This window comes from Rhinatrema bivittatum, chromosome 5 (assembly GCF_901001135.1).
Source record: "Rhinatrema bivittatum chromosome 5, aRhiBiv1.1, whole genome shotgun sequence".
NCBI classification, from domain to species: Eukaryota; Metazoa; Chordata; class Amphibia; order Gymnophiona; family Rhinatrematidae; genus Rhinatrema; species Rhinatrema bivittatum.
In genome coordinates, this window is record NC_042619.1 from 295,756,842 (window position 1) to 295,784,798 (window position 27,957).

General features: G+C 47.9%; 1 protein-coding gene across 2 annotated transcripts in view; it reads right to left on the minus strand.

Moving 5' to 3' along the window:
- Window positions 1-27,957, minus strand: part of LOC115092811 (disintegrin and metalloproteinase domain-containing protein 9-like) — a 501,882-nt gene that overhangs the window by 15,985 nt on the left and 457,940 nt on the right. For both annotated transcript variants that reach the window (XM_029604141.1, XM_029604140.1), the window contains one exon: window positions 25,993-26,119. In XM_029604141.1, coding sequence (XP_029460001.1) covers window positions 25,993-26,119 — 127 coding nt within the window. The remainder of the gene's footprint in view (window positions 1-25,992; window positions 26,120-27,957) is intronic.

Consider the following 27,957-nt stretch of genomic DNA (forward strand, 5'->3'; position numbering starts at 1 on the left):
GGAGGAAGTGGTGAAGACCAGAACTGTGAAGGACTTCAAAGGGGCGTGGGATAAACACTGTAGATCCATAAAGTCTAGAAGATGTGAATGAAGAGAGGGTGGCTCTCGGGAATGATGGATACTACCTGGAGATAATACCCTTATTTAATAAACATACACAAAGTTAATGCGACCCCAACATTGCTCTATGCTTCAACAGCAAGAGGAAATGTGGAAAAAAGGATTTGCATTCACAAAAAAGCGTGGAGTAGCTTGCTTGTTATGGCGGTTACTACCCCAAACCAAATAAGCCTGATACTTCACTTTCAATGTATATCTAGCGTAGCTCTGTGCTTCAACGGCAGGGGGGGATGAAGAAAAGTGGATTTTTTATACAGACAACAACCAAGGACTGAATTACATAGTCTGGGTAAACAAATAAACATGGGTGTAGCTTGCTTGTTACGGCAGTTACTACCCCGAATCAATTAAGCCTGATACTTCACTTGAAATACATATGCAGCACAGTTCACTGCTTCAACGGCAGGGGGGGAATGAAGAAAAGTGGATTTATATTCAGACAACCGACAAGGACTGAATTGCACAGGCTGGGTAAACAAATAAGCGTGGGAGTAGCTTGCTTATTGCAGCGGTTACTAATTAAGCTAGATATTTCACTTAGATGCAGTTCCAACACTGCTCTCTACATTAATGGCGGGGGTGGAAGGGAAAATGAAACAAAAGGTTACTAAGGGCCAAGAGTAACAGATAAGTATGAGAAAAAAACAAGTGTGAAAGCTTGCTAGGCAGACTGGATGGGCCGTTTGGTTTCTTCTGCCGTCATTTCTATGTTTCTATGATTCTATGTTTCTCCAGCCGTGAGTACTCTGCTCTGCAGATAATTACCATATCTAATGAGGACCTCTCCGGTGTATCCCACTCTGCGGACCATTACCATCTCTACCGATGATCCTCTCTAGTGTATCCTGCTCTGCATGTCGTTACCATAGCCTACTGAGGACCTCTCCGGTGAACCTCGCTCTGCGGACCATTACCAACTCTACAGAGGACATCATCGGCATACCCTGCTTGGCAGACCATTACCACCACTACAGAGGACTTCATCGGTGTACCCCACTCTGCGGACCATTACCATCTGTCCTGAGGTACCCTCCTTGGGTATCCCCCATTCCACTGACCAGTGGTAACTCAGTGTCTGAGACTTTCTCTGGCACCCCCCATTCCACGGAGGGTTGCCAGACTCTAGACTTGAACTGTGTCTTACGTCAGCTAAGACCTCACCTCACAACGGTGAGGCTCATGAGGCTCCTCCCCGTGGGCAGTACGATTTCTCACCTCGGCCCAGGGCCCACACACCCACTAATCCTAATACCTATGCTACTGACATCAAGACTTTACGCATTCTTAAAAGGGTGGCCACCATGCTCTCTGAATAACCCTTCTTAATCAGGGAAGCCCTCTCAAGCGCCATGCCATAAGACAAAATCAAGCTGGGTCTTTGTGACACACCAGTACCTGGTAATAGCAATGGTTTTCCCACCAGAAGTCTCTTCCGATTTGCATACCAAATACCTCTGGATTAATCAAGTACTACTAAGATCAATGAATCTTGATGCTTCTCCTCTGCAAAATTCTGCCCACTAAGGGCCATGGATAGAAAAACATACAGAAATGGCCTAAACTGGCCACACCTGGATCCAAACTGACTGATTCTGTCTCCTCCTGTGACTTAAAAATCTTTCCATTTTGGAGTTTCAGCAGGTGACCATAAGATCCATCTCTGGCATACTCCACCTGTCCAGAATCAGGGAGAATGCCTCCCTGGTCAAGGACTATTCTCCTGGATTCAGAATGCTTCATCTTAGAAAGTCTGCCTTGATATTTTCCAATCTTGCCACATGAGCCACTGAGAGGAACTTTGTGTCCTTTTGCCCACCTTAGAAATTGTTTTGCTTCAGCAGATACCTGAAGACTCCTAGTACGTCCATGATGATTCATATATGCTACTGCTATAGCATTGTTATAGACCTTTGTTTTCAGCTTTTATTTTATTTTTCATGGAAATTTCAATACTATTAAAAAATATCAGTGAAAAGATGACTTTTCCATCGATTTTTCTCATGTTTTGTTATAACAAAATCATTTTTCCACTGATGATTTTTGTTATAACACTGAAATTCCCAGGAAAAATAAAATGAAAACTGAAAACGAAGATCCCTAAGCATTGTCATTGAGAACATGAACTGCCTGACCCCGAAGAAGAGCAGCAAAATTAAACAGTGCCTTTTTTTTTATCATCCTTGTCTCCAGGCGATTGATGAACCACCTCTCCAGACTCCATGTGCCCTGAGCCATCTGGCCCAGACAATGGGCCAACCATAAAGACTTGCATCCATCATCATCATTATTCATTATTCATCATCATTATTCATTATTCATATGAATTATTCATCATCATTCATTATTCATAATTCCTGATCACTAGTCACTACACCAGACGTATCCTGGTTCCTTCTTGCAAAGGAAGTCAGATGGAAAAGATATGAGACTGGAGCAACTATCTGGAGAGTAATGCTATCTGAAGAGGGCTCGTGTGTGCTCTTTTACATGGTACTAGATTCAATGCCACCACCATGGACCCCAGGATCCATAGATAATCTCAAACTCTGGGTCTCCGCATTGCCAATGAGCTTCTCACTTGACCCTGAAGTTTGAGATTCCTTTATTCCATCATATACTCACACTCCTCTTTTGTGCTGAAATATACCCCCAGATCTCCAAATTTTGGGAAGGAATCAACTTGTTATTGGAAAGCTGGCTATCCTGCCCAGATCCTGTAGCAGCTACATCACTTTGGCAATAGCTTTCTTGTTCTCCAACTTGGCTCAAATTAACCATCTGTTTAGATATGGATGGATCAAGATTCCCTTATTGAAGGGCTGTAGACATTACCACCATCACCTTGGAAAAGGTTTTTGAGCCATTGCCAGACCAAATGGAAGAGCTCAAAGCTGGAAGTGACCTGTCAGGGTAGCAAACCTCAGATTACGCCGAAGCGCTTCCTGTATAGGAACATGAAAATAAGCCTCAGTTAGATCCAAGAAAGTCAGAAATTCTCCCTGTCTTACTGCTACCATGATTGACACAGAAGTTTCTATCCTGAACCAAGAAACTCTGAGTGCCCTGTTCACTTGCTTTAAATCTAGAATGGGATGGAATGTACTTTCTTTCTTGGGTACCATGAAGTAAACAGAATATTTTCCTCACCTTTTTGAGGCCCAGGAATTGGTACACCTGCCCAGTGTGACACAGACAATCCATGGTAGTATGAACTGCTGCTCACTTTACAGAGGAGTGACATGGAGAAACCATAAAAGTGTTTGAGACAGGGCAGGAGAATTAAAGGGGTAGCCCTCTGATGATTTCTAGGACCCATCTCCAGTAAATATTAGAGCACAGGAGATGGAGATCCTTAGCTGAGATCCTAGGCTTCAGGAAAACTAACTGTTAAAATGGTGGATTACCTACACAAGTTGTTAGCTGGATGGTAAAATCTAGGTGAAGTAGAAGAGCAGTGGGCAAAACTAAAAGCAGATATAAGGGCAACTAAACTTTTTGTTAGGAAAGTAAATAAAGGAAAGAAGAAAAAGAGGCCACTATAATTTTCTAAGGAACTGAAAAGGTAAGGGAAAAAAAAGGTTTACCTTCATAAAAGACAAGAGATCTGTAATGGTCTGCGGGTTTGTGGGCCCTTTGCCCGAGATGCGAGTTGTTACTACCTGTGGGGAGGAGCTTCACAGGTCCACACCATCGGGAGGCGAGGTCAGGCACAGCGGAGAGCTCTGGGTGAAACTGTGGAGGGGTCCCAAGGAGCAGGGTAAGAGAACAGCCAGGAAGGATCCCCACAGTAAGACAGGCTGAGATCAGTACCTGGGCAGAGACCCCTGAAGGAGATAGCGTTGGGCAGGCCCATGGAGCGAGGAGTGCGAGACAGGACATGCAGGAGGTATCCTGGAGAGGTAACCCCAAGGGGTGGAGCTTGCGCAGTGAAGGAGGCACTGATGCGATGATGTAGGCCAACCCGCGGAACAGGGAAGCCTGAGTCAAGTCTCCAGATGATGAAGAAGTCCGGCCCGAGGAGCAGGAGGTACCGGCAGTGACCAGTGGTCGAATCAAAGGTACTGCCCTGAGGAGCAGGGAAGCACAAACAGTCCCAAGTGTAGAACATAGGCACTACCCCGAGGAGCGGGGAAGCACTGAGGTAGAATTCCGAAGTGGTGAAGGAGTTCCCAGAGGTGGCCCCGAGGAACAGGGAGCCAGGTGAATAGGACTTCTGGAGAGCGCAGGGCCAGCCCGAGGAGCAGGGGAAGCCAGGAGACCAAATCCTCGAAGAACGCGCACACTGGCCCCCGAGGAGCGGGTACCAGGCAGGGTCCAGAATCCAAGAAGGTCCAGTAGCGTCACCACAGGAATGAAGGAAACAGGAGCTCGTAGAGTAGTAATGGAACTCGTTGCCGAGTTGGCTAGCTGAGGGCGAAGGTGGAGCTTAAGTAGTCTGATCCAATGATGTCATCAATCAGGGATACCCCCGAGGTTCCCGCTGAAGAGGCTTTAAAGAGGGTCTGATGGCATGTGTGCGCATCTAGGAAGGCCCGGAGTTGACGTGGGTGGTGGCAGCATCTCAACCGCCATGAGGAGCCATAGGAAACGCGGTGGCAGAGGCTGGCCCGTGCCATGAGCAGGCCTGGAGAGGGAAGCAGGATGGTGCAGGTCGTGAGTAGACACGGTCACAGATATCTGTGACCGCCGGTCATAACAGTACCCCCCCTCTTAAGACACCCCCCCGGGGGGATTGGGTTTGCGAGGATGCTTGGCATGGGACTGACGAATGAGATCCTTGTCCAGGATATTAGCTATAGATTCCCAGCTGTTCTCTTCAGGCCCAAAGCCCTTCCACGAGAGGAGATACCCCCATTTTCTTCCTCATTTTCTAATATCCAGGACCTCTCGGACTTGATATGTGACATCTGCTTCCGAGGACAACGGTTGAGGGTCCTGTGTTTTTTTTAGAAAACCCTGAAAGCACCAAGGGCTTTAGTAAAGAAACTTGGAAAGTGTTGTGAATCTTGAGCGAGGAAGGCAGCTGGAGTCGGGTAGGTATCAGGGCCCAGATGGCGGAGTACAGGAAAGGGACCGATATATCTAGGGGCAAAGCGAGCAGAGGGCAGCTTGAGTCAAATAAATTTAGTACTGAGACAAACCTTATCCCCAGTTTGGAACTGGGTGCTTTGCGGTGGTGTGCATCAAAGGCCTTCTTTGATCTCAGAGCAGCCTGCTTGAGCAGCTGTTGGGTGTTCTGCCAGAATTGGTACAATTCTTGAGCAATTGCTTGAGCTGCTGGTGATGCCACGGAAAGCGGGAGCAGAAGTGGTGGCAAAGGCTGGCGTCCATAGACTACCTGAAAAGGAGACAAACTGGTGGAGGCAGACTGATGGGAGTTTAGTGCGAACTCCGCCCATGTAAGGAGGTCGGCCCAATTGTCCTGCCGCAGGCTCACGTAGGCTTGAAAGAATTGCTTTATGGTTCTATTAGTCCTCTCCGTTTGGCCATTGGCATGAGGATGGTAAGCCGAGGTGAAATCTAATGAAATATTGAATTTTTTGCAGAGAGATTTTCAGAAGTGTACAGTGAATTGAACTCCATGGTCCAAGAGGATGTGCTTGGGGAGACCGTAGACCCGTAACACATGCTGAAAGAACAGATTGGCAAGTTGAGGTGCCGATGGAAGGCCAAGTAGAGCCACAAAGTGAGCCATTTTGGAGAAACAGTCGACCATGACCCATATGGTATTGTTACCATTGGAAACAGGCAAATCCACTATAAAGTCCATTGCACTATGGGTCCAAGGCTCACTCAGAATGGGGAGCGGTTGCAAGAGTCTCCAGGGCCTTCTTGCTGGAGATTTATGACGGGCGCATGTAGGGCAGGATTCTATGTAGCTTAAGTATCCTTACAGCCACCAATAGTATTGCTGAAGACTGGAGAGTGTCCTGGCCTGGCCCGGATGTCCTGAGGTCAAGGAGTTGTGAGCCCATTGCAAAACCCTCCATCGTAACTGGCGAGGGACCATCTTCCCCAGTGGTACTGAAAAAGTGGCGGACAGAATGACCTTGGCAGGGTCTATTATGTGCTATGGGGTATCGGGTACATCCTCTGCGACGAAAGATCTGGAGAGCGCATCAGCGCAACCATTTTTATTGGCTGGGCGATAGCGCAGTATGAAATTGAATCATGTAAAGAAGAGAGACCACCAGGCCTGGCGATGATTTAGATGCTGAACGTGATGTAGATACTCGAGGTTTTTATGATCCATGTACACGGTGATCTAGTGCTGGACTCCCTTAAGCCAAGATCACCATTCTTCAAAGGCCAGCTTGAAGAATGGTGTAATTATGTTGCACTGGTGAGAAGCACCGGGAAAAAAAAGAACAAGGGTGTAGAATATGGGTAGTAGAGTATTGACTCAGTACGGCTCCTACTCCGATGTCGGAGGTGTCGACCTCGACGATAAATTGCCACGTCGGGTCCAGGTGGTGGAGACATGGTTCCTTGAGAAAGGCAGATGAGATCCTGAAAAGTGGTCATGGCTTCGGCTGACCACTGAGAGGGGTTGGCCCCCTTGCGAGACATGGCCGTGAGTGGTGCAGTCAGGGTTGAATAATGGTGAATAAAGGAGTGATAGTAATTGGCGAAGCCAAGGAATCTCTGAAGTGCCTTGAGGCCCATAGGTTGTGGCCAATCACAGATGCTCTTCAATTTCTGAGGATCCATTTGAAACCCCTGGCTGGACACTACATAGCCAAGGAAAGGAACAGTCTCTTGCTCGAAGGAGCACTTCTCAAGCTTGGCAAAAAGCTGGTTATCTCGAAGATGCTAGAGGACATCCTGGCGATGACTTTGAAAGTCTTGTGAGAAGACTAGAATGTCATCGAGGTACACAACGCACTGGTAAAGCATATCTCTGAAAACCTCGTTCATCAGGTTTTGAAATACCGCAGGTGCATTGCAAAACCCGAATGGCATTACGAGGTATTCAAAGTGGCCATCACACGTGTTAAAGGCGGTTTTCCACTCATCGTCCTCGTGGATCCAGACCAGATTATAGGCTCCACGGAGGTCCAACTTTGAGAAGATTTTAGCTCCTTGAAGCCTGTCAAAAAGCTCGGAGATAAGAGACAGTGGGTGGCAGTCCTTGAAAGTGATTTCATTTAAGCCTCGATAATTGATGCAGGGCCGGAGAGCGCCATCCTTTTTCCTTACAAAGAAAAATACTGCTCTGGCAGGAGACTTAGAGGGCTGAATGAACCCTTTGGCCAGGTTCTCCCAGATGTACTCAGACATGGCTTGGGTCTCTGTCTACGAGAGGGGATAGATTCTACCCCGAGGAGGCTCTGTGTTAGGCAGCAAATTTATTGCGCAGTCGAAGGAGCAGTGAGGAGGAAGAGTATCCATGGCCTTCTTATAGAACACATCGGCATATGAGGCATTCTGCAGTGGAAGGCTGGGAAGAGATGGCAAGGTAGTCAGACAAGGGAAAGGAGAGATGGATTTTAGGCAGTTTTTGTAACAGGAGGGACCCCAACAAGAGAGCTGAAGGGTAGCCCAGTCGAACTGCGAAGTGTGCTGCTGTAGCCAGGGCAGACCCAACACTACAGGACGAATGGTCTTGTCCAATTTATAGAAAGAGATTGTCTCCACGTGCAGGGTCCCAGTTGGTAACCGAATGGGATCTGTGATGTGGGTGACCTCACCAGGGAGAGGTTCTCCATTGATCAAGGAGAGTAGCAAGGGCACCGGAGAATGGATGGTGGGGATCTGCAAGTGTTCTGTGAGTTGTTTCAATATGAAATTCCCACCAGCCCCGGAGTCTAACAATGCCAAGGTGTGAAACTCCTAGTTGCCCATCTTAATTGACACAGGGACAGTCAATGGAGGAGACAGTGAAGTTAGGCCTAGGAGAAGTCCTCCAGCAGGACCTAGGCCCGGGAGTTTCCTGGACAGACTGGACACGAGATAATGGCATATCTGGATTGGCCGCAGTACAGGCAGAGGCTGGATTGCTGGTGCCGCCGTTGTTCCTTAGGGGAAAGTCTACTCCGACCCATCTGCATAGGTTCTTCCTCTACTGGACTCTGCGAGGCGTGCATTCTGGGAGAAGAAGAATGTCGTGTATGGGACGAGCTTGGGGTAGTCTTCCGGGATGCTCTGGACTCTTGAGCGCGTTCTTGTAGACAACAGTTGATGCACCCAATGAGGTCTATCAAAGAGTCCAGGGACGAGGGCAATTCGCAAGCTGCCAACTCATCCTTAATCCAGGGGCTCAACCCTTCAGGAAGATGGAACGTAGACAGTTGGAATCCCAGTGAAGTTCAGAAGCAAGAGTTCTGAATTCAATAACGTAGTCTGTTAATGAGTGAGAGCCTTGTTGGAGATGGCCAGGGTCTTCGAAGACGGACCGAAACAGGGCCAGGAACACTGGGAGATCCCAAAGGACCAGGTCCAGAGGAGTGACACCCAGGCCAAGGCCATACCATCCAAAAGGGAAAGGATGTATGTGGTCTTGGTGATCTCGTCTGGGAAGTAGGCTGGTTGCAGACAGAAGTGCATATTGCATTGATTCAAGAAACCCCTGCACATAATAGGGATTCCTGAAAAGCGTGAAGGTGCCGGCAAGGGCACAGTCGACCAAGGAACCGGCATAGAGGTGGAGGTATTGTGCTTGATAGACGTCATGGTGGCCATCACGGTAGTGTCTACACAAGTGCTCAGGTTGTCTATAGCAGCAGCCAGAGACTCCAAGAATTTTTGCTGTTTGCTGATCTTGTGCCAGGCCAGGAATGGGCTGGAGGGCCGAGACCTCTACCGGGTCCATGGACTTGGCAGTCTGTCATGGTCTGCGGGTTTGTGGGCCCTTGGCCCGAGGTGCGAGTTGTTACTACCTGTGGACAGGTCCACTCCGTCGGGAGGCGAGGTCAGGCACAGCACAGCTGTGGTTGAAACTGTAGGGGTCCCGAGGAGCGGGGTAAGAGACACAGCTAGGAGGGAGCCCCACAGTAAGGCAGGCTAGAAATCAGTACCTGGGCAGAGACCCCCGAAGGAGATAGCGCTAGGCAGGCCCGTGGAGCAGGGAGCACGAGACAGGACATGCAGGAGGTATCCCAGAGAGGCAACCCCGTGGAGTGGAGTTTGCGCAGAGAAGGAGGTACTGCTGCGATGACATAGGCCAACCCGCGGAACAGGGAAGCCCGAGTCAAATCTCCAGATGATGACAGTGTCCAGCCCAAGGAGCGGGAGGTACCGGCAGTGACCGGTGGTGGAATCAAGGGTACTGCCCTGAGGAGCGGGGAAGCACTAACAGTCCCAGTGTGGAATGTAGGCACTACCCTAAAGAGCAGGGAAACACTGATAGTTTCTCTATAGAAAGCAAATGTTGCTTACCTGTAACAGGTGTTCTCACAGGACAGCAGAATATTAGTCCTCACATATGGGTGACATCACAGGATGGAGCCCAATCACGGAACACTTTTGTCAAAGTTTCTTAAACTTTGATTGGCACCTACTGGGCATGCCCAGCATGGCACTAAACCTGCAGCCAGTAGGGGTCCCCCTTCAGTCATGTTTAAAGCTACAGGAAGTGCCGAAAAATAAAATAAGAAAATGAACCCAACACCGTGGGGTGGTGGGCGGGTTTCATGAGGACTAACATCCTGCTCTCCTGTGAGAACACCTGTTACAGGTAAGCAACATTTGCTTACCTGTAACAGGTAATGCACCAAATGTACCCAAAGACGTGCAATGGGCACAACAATTGGGGTGGAATTTGGTAGAGGGCATCCTGAACCCTAATGGGCAAGCGGAAGGGTGTTGGTACATCAAGTTGCAAAAGGTTGCGCAAGACAGATTGACCAAAGATGGAATCTTGTCTTCCAGCCTTATCCAAACAATAATGGACTGTGAGGGTATGGAGAGAACTCCAGGTAGCAGCCCTGCAAAAATCAGGAAGCGGCACCGAGGGTAGGTATGCTACTGAAGTCGCCATGGCCCTCACAGTGTGTGCATTAACATGGTCTTGAAGTGGAATGCCTGCTTGCTGATAGCAAAAAGATATGCAGTCCGCTAACCAGGAGGAGAGAGTCTGCTTACCCAAAGGCTGCCCCAATTTGATGGAATGGAAAGAGACAAACAATTGAGTGCTTTTCCTGTGAGCAGCTGTACGGTCTAGATAGAACGTCAAGGGTATGCAGAGCCTGTTCTCCTGGATTGGAGTGGGGCCTGGGAAAGAAGGTAGGTAGTATAATGGATTGATTAATGTGAAACTCTGATACTATCTTAGGTAAGAACTTAGGGTGAGTGCGGAGTTCTGCTTGGTCCTGCAGAAGTTTAGTGTAGGGCAGATAGGTAACTAGGGCCTGTAACTCACTAACTCTGCGAGCAGATGTTATTGCCAATAGGAATATCACTTTCCATGTGAGAAAGCGAAGATCACAGGATTGGAGAGGCTCGAATGGTGGTTTCATGAGCCGACCTAAGACCAGATTAAGTCCCAAGAAGGGGCCGGAGGACGCAGTGGAGGCTTGAGGTGAAGCAAGCCTTTCAGAAAACGTGTTATGAGGGGTTGTACTGAAATAGGAACATCCCTGACACCTTTATGGAAGGCGGCTACCGCACTGACATGCATTCTAATGGAGGAACTTTTTAGACCTGACTCTGACAAGTGCCATAGATAATCTAGAAACTTTGAGGTGGAACAGGTAAATTGATCAAGGGATTGAGAAGAACACCATGATTTAAACCTGTTCCATTTGTAGAGGTAAGACTTTCTCGTGGAAGGCTTCCGTGAAGCAATCAGGACACGGGAAACTGGCTCCGAAAGGTTAAGTGGCTGAAGAATTAACCTTTCAACATCCAGGCCGTCAGGGACAAAGCTTGAAGACTGGGGTGGCGTAGGCACCCGTCGTTCTGAGTAATCAGAAGCGGGTCCTTTCCCAAGGGAATGTGCCACACTTGGTGAGGCCAGTGAAGTGCTATCAGGATCATGCATCCCTTGTCCTGACGTAACTTCACGAGAGTCTTCGAGAGAAGTGGAAGTAGAGGGGAATGCATATAGGAGACCGGTTGCCCATGAGAGGAAGAACGCATCTCTTGGCTGGGAGTGTTGGCTGTGAGTGAGAGCGCAAAAGTTCTCTACTTTGCGGTTTTGAGATGACACAAAGAGGTCTATGCGAGGATAACCCCAACGTTGGAATATTGCATCCGCTACTGTGGGGTTGAGGGACCACTCGTGCGGATAGAAAGCGCGACTTAGGTTGTCCGCCAACACATTGTCCACTCCCAGCAAATAGGTGGCCCTGAGGTACATCGAGTGGGAGAGGGCCTCCGCCCATATCTGCGCAACTTCCTGACACAGTAGGTAGGAACCCGTCTCTCCCTGTTTGATGATGTACCACATGGCTACCTGGTTGTCCGTCTGAATCAGGATGACCTGATTGGAAAGGCGATCCTGAAACACCCTGAGAGCATATCTGATTGCTCGCAGATCCATGAAATTGATTTGGTGTTTGGCTTCCTCTGGAGACCAAGTTCCTTGTGTTTGTAAATCGGCAACATGGGCTCCCCAGCCGAGGTTGGAAGCATCGGTGGTGAGAATTATTTGAGGGTCTGGAGCCTGGAAGGGCAGGCCTTGGAGGAGATTGATCTGATTTTTCCACCAGGCTAGAGACTGACGGAATGAGTGGATGATGTGGACACTGGTCGATAGAGGTTGGATGGACTGAGTCCATTGTGACCTTACAGTCCACCGCATGACTCTCATGGCCAAGCGGGCCATTGGAGTAACCTGTACTGAGGACGCCATGTGTCCCAGTAGGAAGAGGAAGTGGCGTGCAGTCGTGTGGCATTGAGACTGTAGCTGGTGTGCGAGAGAGATGAGAGTGAGAGCTCGCTGTCGAGGCAGAAATGCCTTTGCCTGCAAGGTGTCCAAGTCTGCCCCTATAAATGATAAAGTTTGAGATGGGACTAAGCAGGATTTTGCGTAGTTGACGAGAAATCCTAGCGAAATCAGAGTGTGTAAAGTAAGACGTAGGGACGTCAGAGCAGCTTGCTGAGTGGGAGCCTTTATCAACCAATCGTCTAGATAGGGATAGACGTGAACACCTTGAGTCCTGAGTAAGGCTGCCACTACTACGAGACACTTGGTGAAGACTCGTGGTGCAGATGCCAGGCCAAATGGGAGCACTCGGTATTGATAGTACTTGGGGCCTACCAGAAACCGCAGGAACCTGCGATGAGATGGATTTATTGCAATATGTGTGTATGCATCTTTGAGATCGAGAGAGCAGAGCCAGTCTCCTCTTTGCAGAAGAGGAAGGAGGGAACCCAAGGTTACCATCTTGAACTTTTCACGGTGGAGGTACTTGTTGAGGGCACATAAGTCCAGATTGGACGAATACCACCTGATTTTTTGGGGATTAGAAAGTACCAGGAATAGAATCCTAGTCCTTGTTGCGAGTAGGGCACTGGTTCTATTGCTCTGGACTGGAGGAGGAGGGAAACCTCCTGTTCCAGGAATAGTGAGTGGTTGGATGCTCTCCACGTCGGTAGAGGTGGGGAGTCCGGTGGAATGGAGAGAAAGTTCAGGCCATAACCTTGAGAGATTATGGCAAGGACCCACTGGTCTGAGGTGATTGTGTGCCACTTGTTGTTGAAATGGCACAATCGACCTCCCACTGGTATCTGAGGCAGTGGAAACTGGCTGCTGCTCTCTATGCAGGAGTCAAAAGCCGGAAGCAGGACCTGGCTGAGGAACTGCTTGAGGCTTTTGTTTACGAGGTTGACGAGACTGGGCCTTTTGGAAAGGTCTCGTGGAAAGAGTTCTAGACAGTGGTGGATAGGATTTCTTTGGACGGAAGAAAGACTTTTTAGTATCCTTCCTGAATGGCTGTTTGGAGGAATACTCAGAGGGCATCAGAGAGAGCTGGAGAAGGGTCTCATGATGGTCCTTGAGTTCCGCCACCGTCCGCTGAATCTGTTCTCCAAACAGATTGTCGCCTATGCAGGGCAGATCAGATAATCTGTCCTGTACTTCAGGGCGCAAGTCTGAAGACTTGAGCCAGGCCCATCTTCTTGCCGAAATAGCAGTTGCAGATACCCTGGAAGCAGTGTCGAAGATATCATAAGAGGATCTTATTTCATGCTTCCCTGCCTCAAAACCCTTGTGTACCATGGTTTGAAGCTGTTCCTGGAATTGCTGAGGCAGGGAGTCTGCAAAGTCCTGTATCTGCTTGAATAAGACCCTGTTGTACTGGGTCATATACAGCTGGTAGGAGGCAATCTGAGAGATAAGCATCGATCCCTGGAAGACATGTCGGCCAATGGCATCCAGGAATTTCTGTTCCTTAGCTGGGGGAAAGGAAGAGTGGGGTTTTGATCTTTTTGCCCTTTTTTGGGCAGATTCTACAACCACAGATTGGTGATCCAGCTCAGGTTTCTGGAACCCTGGGGCTGACTGGACCAAATAAGTGGTATCAGCTTTTCTGTTGACTGGAGCAACTGAACCAGGGTGTTCCCAGTTCTTTTTGAGGAGATCCAAAAAAACCTGGTGAATAGGGAAGGAGGTTATTTCCTTGGGAGCATCCAGGAATTGTAAGAGCTCCATCATTTGATCTCTGTCATCTTGTTCAGTCTGCAATTGGAAAGGAACCAATTCAGACATTTCCTTCACAAAATTTATGAAGGATAGGTCCTCTGGAGGAGAACGCTTCCTGCTTTCAGTGGGAGAAGGTGGCGATGGCAAGTCATCAGTGTCTTGAGAAGAATCGTCGGTCCAGGTGTCATAGGGATCAGGACCTGCCCCTCTAGGAGCCTGAGGACGGGACGATGGTATTCCTGAAGGTCCCGGTCTAGGCTCCGAAGGCATCGAGGGAAGTACTGGAGGCACCGATGAAGGCATCGAGGGTACTGGTGCAGGCATCGAGGGCATCGATGGATGGATCGGTGGCGCCGATGGATGCATCGGCATCGATGGTTGATGCATCAGAAGAACTCCCGATGGAGGAATGCGGAACGGTGTTCTCCTCCCGATCACAGGGTAAGCGGGGAGGGCACCGGAGCCATCGATGATCCAGGATCCATCAGTGGAAAGGCGGCTATGAGCGCTTCCATCTTCGAGAGCAGCAGTGACAGTGCTGCCGGAATCGGATCGGTGGTTGGTTCCACAATCGGCACCAGTTTCGGTGTCGGAGGAACTTGGAGTCTGTGCTTCGCCTTATTGATGGCCTCCTGAACCATCCGGTCCAGTTCTTCATGGAGACCTGGAGCAAGCAGCCCCGGCTCCAGAAGGAAAGAAGGAGGCAGAGGCATAGCTGGAGGGATCATCGTTAAAGGTGGTGTCACGGCTCCTGATACCCATCCGGGTGCGGGTTGCCTCAGTGACCCGGTCGCAGAAAGGGTCGGTGCCTTTTCTGGACAGGGTTTCTTCGAAGGCGGCTCAGATGATGGCGAGGTTGAAGATTTTCCTTCCTCGATGGTCTGAGACTTGCAGTGTCGATGCCGATATTTCTCTCTACGATCCCCTCGGTCCTGAGGAGGCGTAGAGGTAGTCAAAAGCCGAGAAGTCATCGACACCAGACGGTCACCGACCAGTGGCTGATACTGGCGCGAAGTGGACGGTGTTGGTTCAGATGGCGTCAGAGTTTGAGAACGGAAGAGAAGTTCCATTTTCTCCATTCTGGCCTTGTGACCTTTTGGTTTCATTAAGGCACATTTAGTGCAAGTCAGGACATCATGTTCGCACCCGAGACACATTACACAGACTTTATGCGGGTCTATAATGGACATGGTGCGAGTATAGTCCGGGTACTAACGGAACCCCGACGCCATGGCCTTTGAAAAATTTAGCCGCTGTACGGTCGACAGCCAGTAGGCCACGAGGGCCAAACTCAGGAATCGACCGAAAACAGGTAAAAACTTACCGGAGTACTGTGGAGTCAAAAATTCGAAGGAGGGACCCCTGTGGGGTATGGAAGTTTTTAGTAATTCCGTGAGGAAAATTCCTGTCAGGAATCTCTGTGGAGCTCCTTAACCCACATGGCTACTGCTGCGAGGAAAAAAGAAGACTGAAGGGGAACCCCTGCTGGCTGCAGGTTTAGTGCCATGCTGGGCATGCCCAGTAGGTGCCAGTCAAAGTTCTAGAAACTTTGACAAAGGGTTCCGTGATTGGGCTCCATCCTGTGATGTCACCCATATGTGAGGACTACCATCCTGCTTGTCCTGTGAAAATGTAGGCACTGCCCCGAGGAGCAGGGAAGCACAGGGGTAAAACTCCGGTGAAGGCATTCCCAGAGGCAGCCCAGAGGAGCGGGGAGCCAGATGGATAGGACTTCTGGAGAGCACAGGGCCAGCCCGAGGAGTAGGGGAAGCCTGGAGACCAAATCCTCAAAGAACGTGCACACTGGCCCCCGAGGAGCGGGTACCAGGCAGGGTCCAGAGTCCAAGAAGTTCTGGTAATGTCACCACAGGAACGAAGGAAACAGGAACTCGTAGAGTAGTAATGGAACTCGTTGCCGAGTCGGCTAGCTGAGGGCGAAGGTGGAGCTTAAGTAGTCTGATCCAATGAAGGCATCAATCAGGGATGCCCCCGAAGAGGCTTTAAAAGAGGGTCTGATGGTGCGATTTTCAGAAAAATGTGTTCCTGAGGCGTTAGCTAAACTTAATGTAGATAAAGTGATAGGGCAGACTGGATATATCAGAGGGTAATAAGGGAACTTAGAGAAACTCTGGCTGCTCTGCTGACTGACCTTTTTAATGCTAAAGAAACATCAGGAATAGTTCCGGAGGACTGGAGACAGTTGGATGTAGTCCTATTCAAAAAAATGGAAGGAGAAGGTTGGGAAATATGAGCTCTTTTAGTTTACCTTTATGGTGAACTAATTAATGGAATTGCTGCTAAAACAGAGGATAGTGCAATTTCTGGATATCAGTGGATTACACAATCCAAAGCAGTATGGGTTTACCATAAGTGGGTCTTGTCAAATGGATCTGATCAATTTCTTTGAGTGACAATAGAGTTGGATCAGGGGAAAGTGCTATATGTAGTATACTTGGATTTCTGTAAGGCCTTTGACATGGTTCTGCATAGGTGACATAAATAAATTGAGTGCTTTTGATATGGACATTAAAGTGACTGACTAGGCTAGAAACTGGTTGAGTGGAAGATGACAAAAGTCAGTGGTAAACAGAGTTTACTCCAAGGAAAAGGGTGTTACTAGTGGAACAGCTCACGTTCGGTCCTTGGACTGTTCTTTTCAACATTTTCATGAGCAACATTGCAGAATGATTATTGGGAAAGGTTAGTGTTTTTGCCAGTAATACCAACACGTGCAAAAGGACTGATAGCCAAGAAGATGTGGAAAACATGAGGAGGGATTTAGTGAAGCTCGAGAAATAGACTAGGGGCTGGAAGCTAAGATTTAATGCTAAAAAAAATACAGTCATGCATTTAGGATGCAAAATCACAAGTGAGAAGTACAGTATAGAGGGTAAATTCTTCTAAGCATGAAAGAAGAATGGGATCTAAGGGTGGTCATATCTGATGATCTTAAAGTGGCCAAAAAGGTGGATAATGCAATGGCAAAGGCCAGAAATATTCTTGGCTGCACAGGTCGAATAATGGTAACCAGAAAAAAAAGGAGGTGATATTGCCCCTATATAAACCCCTGGTGAGACCTCATTTGAAATACAGTGTACAGCTCTGCATTTTCAAAAGGATATAAACTGACTGGAGTTGGTCCAGAGAGTAACTACTAAAATGATCTAAAGCATATGGGGGCAGACATAGAGATTCAAATATGTATATTCTAGAGGAAAGTTGGGATAGAGGGGATATGATAAAAGACATTTAAATACCTTAAAGGCTTTCATGCAGAGGAGTAGGTCTCTTTCAAAGGAAAGAAAGCTCTAGAATGAGAAATCATGGGATGAGGATGAATGGGAATAGACCCAGAAATAAACACAGGAAATATGTCTTCATAGAGAGGGTAGCAAATGTATAGAAAAGCCTCTCCGTGGAAGTGGTGGAAATAAGAACAACATCTGAATTCAAGAATTCAAAGGATAAGCACAGATGATCTCTGAAGTGGTGGTAGACATTTTAAAGCTAAATAGTTGGTGTGGATGGGCAGACTAAATAAGTTGTATGGTCTTTTTTCTGCCATCATGTTTCCTGTTTCTAAAAGGTGGACATGAGACCACCTATCCCTAGATACAGAGACTGGTCCCCACATCTTCAATGGGAACTTCTGGCACCAGTGACACCTTCCCTATTCCTATCCTTGCCATCTGTTTTGATGACTCAATAGACTACAACTTATTAAAAGAGACGTCATTATTGAGGGGCTGAAGGCTTACTTGGCTTATACTGCTAGAGTTTCTAAAGAGAGACCTAGCAAGAGCCCTCCTCTCCCACAAGATGCCCCTTCAGGCTTATTCTTTGGAAGCCTTGGAACCTTAGACTCTCCCAACTTCTTGATTAGCTCCTTCAAATCTTCAGCAAAAACAAGCTTCCCCTTAAACAGAAATTTAGTTAGAGAAGACTTCAGTGCTGAGTCCACTGCCCAATTCTGCAGCCAAAACAAATGAAGAGCCCCAACCAAAGGTGCCATGCTTTGTGCTGTCACCTGAACCAGATCAAAAGATACAGCAGCTAGAAAGGCTGTACCTGGCTTTAACTGAGACACCTCTTCCAGCTATGTCCCAGGACTCTCCAGTGAGCTCTTCTGTAGCTGCTACAACAAATACAAACAAGCCTTAGAATTTCTCTTTCTCCCCTTTTTCCTCTGCAATATTCAAAATTTGCAACAATCTAGGTATTGAGGAGGAAAACCCTTCCTGATGAGATGAATAGTTGAAGAATCATCCTTTTCCTTTGAGTATTTACTTTCATCCAGTTCTTCTCAGTCACTATTGCAGGCCTCCTTAAAGGACCCAAGAAACACTGGACCTTGAACACCCATCATGAAGGTCCCAAGTTTCCTCACCTCATGCTCTTTTTCTAGTAGATACTGTGAGTAACCCCCCACCATTCCTGAGGACAGGTAGAGATGACACTAACCCCAGAAGATTGTCTCAAGAGAAAAACCTGTTGGAGAGGTTTATATATTTCTGAGGATATAAAGAGAAAAGAAGCTGCCCTGACTTGATAGAGCATTTGGTCTTTATTTATTGTTAATTTGTATGTTACTATGAAGCTGTGGTTTCAGATGGATCCTGTTGCAGCAAGAATACCATAGGCTGTAATATAGGATATCTCGCCACAGAAAAAAATCAACTCGCCCTTACAGCTCTAAATTGACCACTATTCCTGCTGCAGCTGAAGTTGCATTGGCAGGATAATCCTGTGAGGAAGATCCTGCTGCACTGGACCTCTCATGTGCAGAGGACGGTGACTGTCCTCCTCTCTCCTCCAACTTCTGGCATGAATGACACAGGAGACTGCCCCCAAGCTTGCCTGTCACATTCTGCAAGCTCCACAGAGACTGCTGTGCTTCCTGTGTGTCAGCAGCCCTGATATGCTTTCTCCTTAAAGAAAAGTCACTCATCTGGCACTGCAAACAATTGCCTCCATGCCGCCCTGCTTCCACCAGGAAAAGGCACTTTACTCCTCACTGTAGGCTGAAAACACAGTACTGTTTCTCTTTCTTCCTTTTTTTGTAGAGAAAGCAGAGTTCCTTACCTGTAACAGGTGTTCTCCCAGGACAGCAGGATATTAGTCCTCACATATGGGTGACAACATTTGGATGGAGCCCTATCACGGAACACTTTTGTCAAAGTTTCTAGAACTTTGACTGGCACACTGAGCATGCCCAGCATGCCACTAACCCTGCATCCAGCAGGGGTCCCCCTTCAGTCTCGTTTGTAGCTAAAAGTATGAGCGAAAAATAAAATAAGAAAACATAAGCGAACCCAACTCCACGGGGTGGCGGGTAGGTTTCGTGAGGATTAACATCCTGCTGCCCTGGGAGAACACCTGTTACAGGTAAGTAACTCTGCTTTCTCCCAGGACAAGAAGGATGGTAGTCCTCACATATGGGTGAATAGCGAGCTACAGGATGCCCGAGTAGAGTGAACCAAAAGCACCCAAAGACGTGCAACAGGCACAACAACAGGGGTGGTTTTCGGTATGAGGGCAGCCTGAGTGTCACAGTGGGTCGCAGGAAGAAAGTTGGGTTATTAAACTGGAAACAAATTACGTAGGAAAGAGTGGCCAAAGATGGAATCCTGCCTGCCAGCCTTGTTGAGACAATAATGAGCTGCAAAGGTGTGGAGAGAGCTCCATGTGGCAGCTCTACAGATGTCAGCAAGAGGTACAGAATGGAGGTGTGCTACTGACGTTGCCATGGCTCTTACTGAATGTGCTTTCACGCGTCCCTGAAGCGGAAGGCCTGCTTGTCTGCTTGCCCACCAGAACTCCTAGTTTGGTTTTATCAAAGGAGACAAACAATTGGGTGGACTTCCTGTGGGCTGCAGTGCGGTTCAAATAAAAAGCGAGCGCATGTTTACAGTCCAAGGAATGCAGGGTTCACTCACCTGGGTGTGAGTGAGGTTTTGGAAAAAATGTGGGTAGTATTATGGATTGATTTAAATGGAAATTGGACACGATCGTGGAGACATTTTGTATAAGGTAGGTATGTTATCAGCGCCTGTGGCGCACTGATTCTGCAAGCCAATGTCAAAGCAAGTAGAAAGAGCACTTTCCAAGTGAGATGACTTGGCTCGCAGGAGTGCAGGGGCTTGAACGGAGGTCGCATGAGCCGTGCTAGTACAACATTGAGGTCCCATGCCGGAACCGGAGGATGCAGTGGAGGCTTCAGTTGTAGCAAGCCTCTCATAAAGCGCTCTATAAGGGGTTTGCGCTGAGATCGGGGCATCTCCTATACCTTTGTGGTAAGCGGCTATGGTGCTGAATTGCACTTGGATGGAGAAAATTTGTAGGCCAGACTCCGAGAGGTACCAGAGGTAGTCCAGGAACCTTGTTGTGGGGCAGGAAAAGGGATCTATTTCCTTTGTCGTGCACTACAAGGAAAATCTTTTCCATTTGGAACGATAAGATTTTCTAGTAGAACGCTTTTGGAAAGACCTGGGACACATTGTCAGAAAGGTGAAGGGATTGCAGAATGAACCTTTCAACATCCATGCCATCAGAGACAGGGAGTGGAGGTTCGGATGACGCAACAGCCCGTTGTTCTGCGTTATCAGAGTCGGATCTATGCCCAGGCGAATTGGTTGCTGGACTGAGAGGTCGCATAGGATGGGAAACCATACCTGCTGTGTCCAGTGAGAGGCTATGAGAATCATTATGCCCCAGTCTTGTCGCAACTTCACGAGATTCTTGCTGATGAGTGGAAGTGGAGGGTAGGTATATAGAAGACCCGTTGTCCATGAGTGTGCGAAGGCATCCCTTGATGGTGTCCTGTGGCTGTGGTGTAGAGAGTAGAAGTTGTCTACTTTGCGGTTGTGAATGGATGCAAAGAGGTCTATGTGCGGGCTGCCTCACTGGTGGAAAATTTGGTTTGCTACAGTGAGATCTAGGGACCATTTGTGGGGATGAAAGGTCAGGCTGAGATTGCCCACCATCACATTGTCCACGCCTTCCAGGTAGGTTGCTCTCAGTATCATAGAATGTGAGAGCGCCCAGGCCCAGATCTGAGCTGCCTCCTGGCATAGCAGGTAAGAGCCTGTGCCCCCTTGTTTGTTGAGGTACCACATCGCTACCTGGTTGTCTGTTTGAATTAGGATTACCTTGTTGGATAGGCAATCCTGAAATGCGAATAGTGCATACCGTATCGCCCTGAGCTCCAGAAAATGTATCTGGTGCTTTGCTTCCGCTCTGGTCCAGGTTCCCTGGGTTGGCAGGTTGTTGACATGGGCTCCCCAACCCAGGTTGGCGGCATCTGTGGTTAATGTAATTTGAGGACTTGGAGGTTGAAAAGTAGTCCTATCTGAAGATTGGACTCCTGTATCCACCAAGCTAGTGAGAGTCAAAGCTGGTTGGTGACATGGACAATGTGAGATAGAGGCCATTGGGGTAACGTGAACCATGGATGCCATGTGACCTAGCAAGTTTAATAGGTGACGAGCTGTGGTGGTTCGGCGAGTCTGTACTGCTTTGGCTAAGGTTGACAATGTGCGTGCTCGGTCCTTTGGGAGGAACGCTTTGGCTTGAATGGTGTTTAGATCTGCTCCGATGAATGAGAGTGTGATGGAGTCAAATGTGGCTTGGGATAGTTTATGAGAAAACCCAAGGGTTGTAGCAGGCTGATGATGAAATGGATGGATTGAAGCACTACCTCCTTGGATGGACCTCTGAGTAGCCAATCGTCTAGATACGGATAGACGAGGATACTGCATTGTCACAGGTAAGCTGCTACTACTGCCAAGCATTTGGTAAATACTCGAGGTGCTGACACCAGGCCGAACGGCAGCACCCGGTACTGAAAATGCCTTTGACCTACTATGAATGAGATATTTTCAGTGAGGAGGGGATATGGCTATGTGGGCATAAGCCTCATGAAGATATAGAGAGCAGAGTCAATCTCCCTTTTGCAGGAGAGGGAGCATGGTGCCCAAAGTGACCGTCTTCAACTTTTCCTTACGAAGTGTTTGTTTAGGGCATGGAGGTCTGGAATAGGACATATGCCGCCTGATTTTTTTGGAATTAGAAAATAGCGAGAGTAGAACTCTTTTCCTCTCTGCAGTCGGGGAACCGGTTCCACGGCATTGGACTGGAGGAGGATGGAGAGTTCTGCCTCGAGAAGTGGAATATGGTCGGTTAGATTCCACGCCGGTTGTGGTGGAGAGTCCGGTGGTAGTGTAAGGATGTTTAGGTGGTAATCATGGGCAACCACAGAAAAGACCCATTGGTCCGTCGTGATTGTGTGCTATATGTTGGCAAACTGGCACAGGTGGCCTCCCACAGGAAATTTTGTTGGAGGAGAGGATCAACTGCTGCTCTCTAGAAGGGAGTCAAAACCCGATGCAGGACCAGTCTGGGGAGCTGGTTGGGCTTTTGGAGGCCTGTGCTGGCGAGGGTGTCCTCTCTGAGGTCTGGTTGGACGAGCCCGGGATGGAGAAGGGTAATACCTATGGGTTTTATAGGTTAGCCTTCTGGGTTCACGTCTAAATGGCCTTTTGGTAGTGGACGAGAAGTCAGAGGCAACAGTAGATAGTTGACGCAATGTCTCATGATGGTCCTTGAGTTGTGCAACTGCTTCTTGAACTTTCTCTCCAAATAAATTGTCTCCTCTACATGGAAGGTCTGCCAACCTGTCCTGGACTTCTTGATGTAAGTCAGAAGATTTCATCCATGCCCAGCGTCTGGCACTGATACCTGCTGCTAACACTCTGGAGGTAGTCTTGAAGATATCATAGGCCACTCTGACCTCGTGTTTTCCAGCATCAAGGCCTTTCCGAAGGATGGAATTCAATCCCTCTTGAAACTCCTCGGGCAGGAATTCAGAGAAATCCTGAACTTGCTTCCAAAGCTTTCTAGAGTATTGTGTCATGTATAGCTGGTAGGCTGCTATACATGCCATCAACATAGAATCCTGGAACACTCTGCAGCCAAAGGTATCCAAGGGTTTCTGATCTTTTCCAGGAGGGGCAGAAGAATGAGGACAGGACCTCTTAGCCTTCTTCTGAGCAGATTAGACCACTACGGAGTGATGAGGAAGCCGGCTCTTCTGAAATCCCAGAGCTGATTGAACAAGGTAGGTAGCATCAGTTTTCCTGTTCACCGGTGGAACTGTACCTGGGTGTTCCCAGGTATGGTGTAATAAGTCAAGCAAAACTTCATGGATTGGAATTGCTATTAATTCCTTGGGGGCATCCATGAATTGCAGAACTTCAAGCATTCTATGCCTGGCATCCTCTTCAGTTTGCATCTTAAAGGGGATGGTCTCAGACATTTCCTTTATGAAGCTGGCAAATGATAGTTCCTCTGGAGGGGAGTGGTGTCTTTCTTCTGGAGGTGAAGGCTCTGATAGGATATCTTCAGAATCCTATCAGAGCCTTCAGAGAGAATCAAAGGAATCATCACCCCAGGGATCGTATGGTTGGTCTCCTTCATCCTGCGGTCCTTCCGATGGAGGCAAAATCCCTAATCCAGCCAGATCAGGAGGTAGCACCAATGGAATCATTGGAGGCACCGAAAAAGGTGGAGGTGGCACCGAGGCCGGTGGAGGCATTGATGGCATCGGTGTTTTCGATGGCCATCGTGGTGGAAATATACCCAATGGCCCCGTTATCGGGTCCAGCATTGACAGATCACGCTCTTCATCATCTGACGACAGAGTAATAGGGGTCGATGACGGTGGAGGAATCGATGGTCTCGGAGGCATCGACGGTCCGGAAGGTGCGGGCTCCGATGGAAGTGCGCCGATAAGGGTGTCTAGCCTTTCGAGTAGTGGAGCCAACATTGTAGGTACCGGGTCAGGCCTCAGCATGGGAGTCGATGCTGGTGGCGATTTAAATTCTCAAAGCACTTGGAGGACTGCCTCTTGAGCTCTCTGGTCCAATTCCTCCCAGAAGGCTGGAGTTAGTAACACAGCTGCCGGGGTTGGAGGCTCCATGGGCATTGCCAGAGGGTCTACAGGAATTTGTGGAGTCTTGGCTCCCGGCACCGTTGCAGGTGGGGAACGCCTCGGTGTCCCGGGTCCAGAGGAGGATAGGGGCTCCTCTCCCCGGGACTTCTTGTTCGGTGGTTCCAACAATGTCGATGGTTTGTCGGTGCCCACTCCAGAAGAAGGATCTCGTCGGTGTCGATGACGATGCTTTTCTCGGTGTTCGGCCCGGTCCTTATCCGGTGCCGAGGATAATGATGTAAAAGCCTTTGAACGTGACGATGCCAGTGACGGCCATTCGCCGGCATCCTGATGCTGAGACATCAATGGAGATGATGAAGATGGCTTCCGACTCAGTGCACTCTTGGCTGGCGTAGATGGGGACGAGCACTTAGATTTGAAAAGGTGTTCCATTTTTCTAAGCGGGTGGCCTTTCGGTGTCATTTGGGCGCAACTGGTGCACAGTTGGACATCATGGGAAGGCCCCAAGCATAAGATGCAGACATCATGAGGGTCCGTAATGGACATAGTCCTTGGACACTTGGGGCACTTCCGAAAACCGGTCGTCATTTTTAAAAAAAATAAACGCAGCGTGCTGTCTGTGGACGTTGGGCACCGATGAGAGCACCATCGGGAACCAACCGCAAAGAGCGAGGTAAAAACATACCAGTGTTAGCGGAGGTCGACGGGAGACCCCGGGATGGGGAAAAACTTTTGAAATTTTTTAAGAAAGTTCTGTGAGGAAAAAAGTTGTGAGAAATTCACACAGAGCTCCTGAAAACCACGAAGCAACTGCTGCACGGAAAAAAAGAGACTGAAGGGGGACCCCTGCTGGATGCAGGGTTAGTGGCATGCTGGGCATGCTTAGTGTGCCAGTCAAAGTTCTAGAAACTTTGACAAAAGTGTTCCATGATAGGGCTCCATCCTTATGATGTCATCCATATGTGAGGACTACCATCCTGCTTGTCCTGGGAGAAACTTTATTACACCTCATAACTCCTCACCCCAAAGGGAGGGAGGGAAGCCACTGGAGGAGGAAGAGGGAAAAGGGGATGGAGAGAACAAAAGGAGGACAGGAATGGAAGAGATGGTGAGAAAGGCCAGCTACCAGACGAAACGCACAGAACCACTCCACGTGAAAGCCCCCTGGTTCCTGCCATGCTCAACTAGAGAAGGATCAGCCGCAAAAAGAATGTTGCTCCAGAAGCAGCCTGATAAGAAGATCCTTTTCACCCAGTCCAGATGAGGCACAGACTCACAGCATGGGAAGCTTTCCAACAGCTACTGGAGACAGAAAATACTGGCTGGCTGGAGCAGCAGGGGACCTGACTAAGGGGCCGATGCAATTATGTGCACTGAAAGCGGGCGCTGACTTTTCAGCGCCGCTTTTTTAACGCACGCATGGCGCCCACAAGGGGGGGGCACCATTCAATATCGAAATTAGGGGGTCGCAATAAGAAGGAGACCCCGGTAAACTCTGCCTCAATTTTCATAACCGGGGCCGAGTTTACCGGCGTCAGTCTTCACAACTCGGCGGTCTGCCGAGTTATTTTATTTAATTTTTTTTACTTTAAAAAAGAAGTACAGAAAAGTAGTTTTTTCTCTTTTCTGTACTTCTTTTCAATGCGCTCAGCTATTAACGCCTGCTCCAGGCAAGCGTTAATCTCTGAGCGATAAATGTGCGTCTGTGACGCACATTTATCTTTTTGCATTCAGAGTGAAAGAGTAATAGGCTCATTCACATGCATTTGCATGTGATGAGCGCTATCTCATTCACTCCGCATCAGACATGCATTAAATAGGCGCTAATCTCCCTCTTGCATTAGGGGGTGGATTAGCGCCTATTTATCCCGCGTCCGACTGCGGGTTGTACAGTGCACTCAGCTAAGCGCACAGTATTGCATCAGCCCCTAAGGGCTGACAAAGCCTATTGTTTTCTGCCTCTATTGGTAGGGGAGCATAAACACACCTATCTGGACTGGTTTGGCAGAAGAGGATAAGTATAGAAGTCGACTTCAAAACATGTAAACAACAGTATACAAAAACAAGATTTCATGTCTTGGCTTCTGGTTATTTATGGAAAGATGGAATTCTGTTTTAAATTGATATATTTGTAAGCTGCCATATACTATATTTTATTATTGGTTCCTTAAACTTTAAATTTAATATATTTAATACATTTAAACTTTAAATTAGCAGCTCTTTTTTAATTGGATGTTTTCTAATTTTCAACACTTTGTAAGTTTTCTGTTTGGTTAAGGGGCCAATCATTTCAGAAATAAAGTTTATAAATAAATCTTAAAACAAACAACTTGTTTACCATCTTCAATCCTGTATGTAAATGCAAATTTAGGTCCACTATCAATGCTTCCTCCATATCCTTTATCCTGACAGTTTGGTGGGGACCATCCTCTGTCACAGTGGCAGTTGTTTTTATTATTGCAAACCTTTAAATAAAATAAATTAATGTTTATGAAGACATTCATTCATTCATCAAGAGTTTGATCTGATCAAAAAAAACGACAGTTCTTTGCTTTTAATTCCTCCCAGAAGGAATTGTGCGTTGCTCGCTTAAAAATGGCCCCATACATGCATATGTGGGTCGCACATGAGCAACATGAATTATAAGAAGCCAGGAAGGTGGCAGAAAGGAGGTGGGGCATGGGATCAAGACTTATATATGTAACCCCCAAATTTTGCAAGGCTGAACATAGCAACACACAGCATGGGGCCGATGCAATACAGTGCGCTCAGTCGAGTGCACTGTTTAACCCGCAGTCAGACGCGGGATAAATAGGGGCTAATCCACCCCCTAATGCAATAGGGGGATTAGTGTCTATTTAACGAGCATCCGACACAGAGTGAATGAGATAGCGCTCATCACATGCAAATGCATGTGAATGAGCCTATTACTCTTTCACTCCAAATGCAAAAAGATAAATGTGCGTCTCAGACACACATTTATCACTCAGATATTAATGCCTGCTTTTCTGTACTTTTTTTAAGTAAAAAAATTAATAATAACTCAGCAGACCGCCGAGTTATGAAGACCGACGCCAGACAGGCCGGTTATGAAAACCTAGGCCGAGTTTACCGGCGTTGGTCTTCATAGCCAGCAACCGTGGCGGGTCGTGTTAGGAAGGAGGCGCTAAGGTCGCACAAGCGACCCAAGTGCCTCCTTCCTAGCGCGACCTCCTAATTTCCATGTTGCATGGCGACGCACTTGCGGGTGCCATGCATGCATTAAAAAGCGGGCGCTGAAAAGTCAGCACCCGCTTTCAGCGCACATAATTGCATCAGCCCCTTATGTTACCTGCGTAACTTTACTACTGGTCCTGATGAGGTGCACGTCTGGAGATTTTGGGCCAGAGGGATCCTGAATGCTGGGGAGGGGGAGGGTGGAGAGAGAAAGGAGAAAGTGAGCCTTTGTTAGAGAGACAATATGACACTCTATATGTCTCCCACTTTAAGAGGGTCTCTTTCAAGTCAGGGTGGGTTTTGGGAGGGACGGTGTTACATTGGTCTGCCTAGGGTGCAAAGGTCTGTAGACCAGTGTCCCCCGCAAACCCACCCTGAGTTGAAAGTACCCCTCTTACAGTGGGAAATATATAAAGTGTCAGACTGCCTCTCTAACAGAGTGTCTCCCCCCCCTCCTTGTGAGTACTCGTGTAAAGGCTTTACTTGCACGCACAATATTAAATTAAGCGTATTTTTGCTCGTGTGCCCAATACTTGTGTTTATGGGCGCACGCACGCTTCTTTTAAAATTTATCTGTTAAGCTTTAAAGAGAACTGAACTGATGCAATTACATAATTATCATGAACGTACAATTTCCATTCTGCTCAGAAATCAGCATTCCGGTTTTGGTAGTATGAGAGTGTTTTAATTTTGTATAAGTGATTAAGTTTAGTTATGATTAAAACACAGTACAACACTTTCACTATTTCCCCTTCCTCTTAAGCCCTGTTTTCATCCCCAAGTGTAGAAGGTTCACAGCATTGATGAAAACTACAAGCTTTGCTTCTGACCAACTCTTGAGAAACACATATTCATGCCCTCCCTCATATGTGAGTGACATCCCACACAGCAACCAATTCAGAGGGTATCAGGTATCGGTTGGAATAATCTAGAATGTTTTGCACATGTGCTATAGCCCTACCCAGCAACCCTTGGCTAAGCTCTGCCAATCTAAAAGATAGTTTACAGAAAGAAGTGATTGACTGCTATACCCTCTCACCCATATCTGTTAGCTAATCCTGCTGTCCATGGAGAACACCAGTTACAA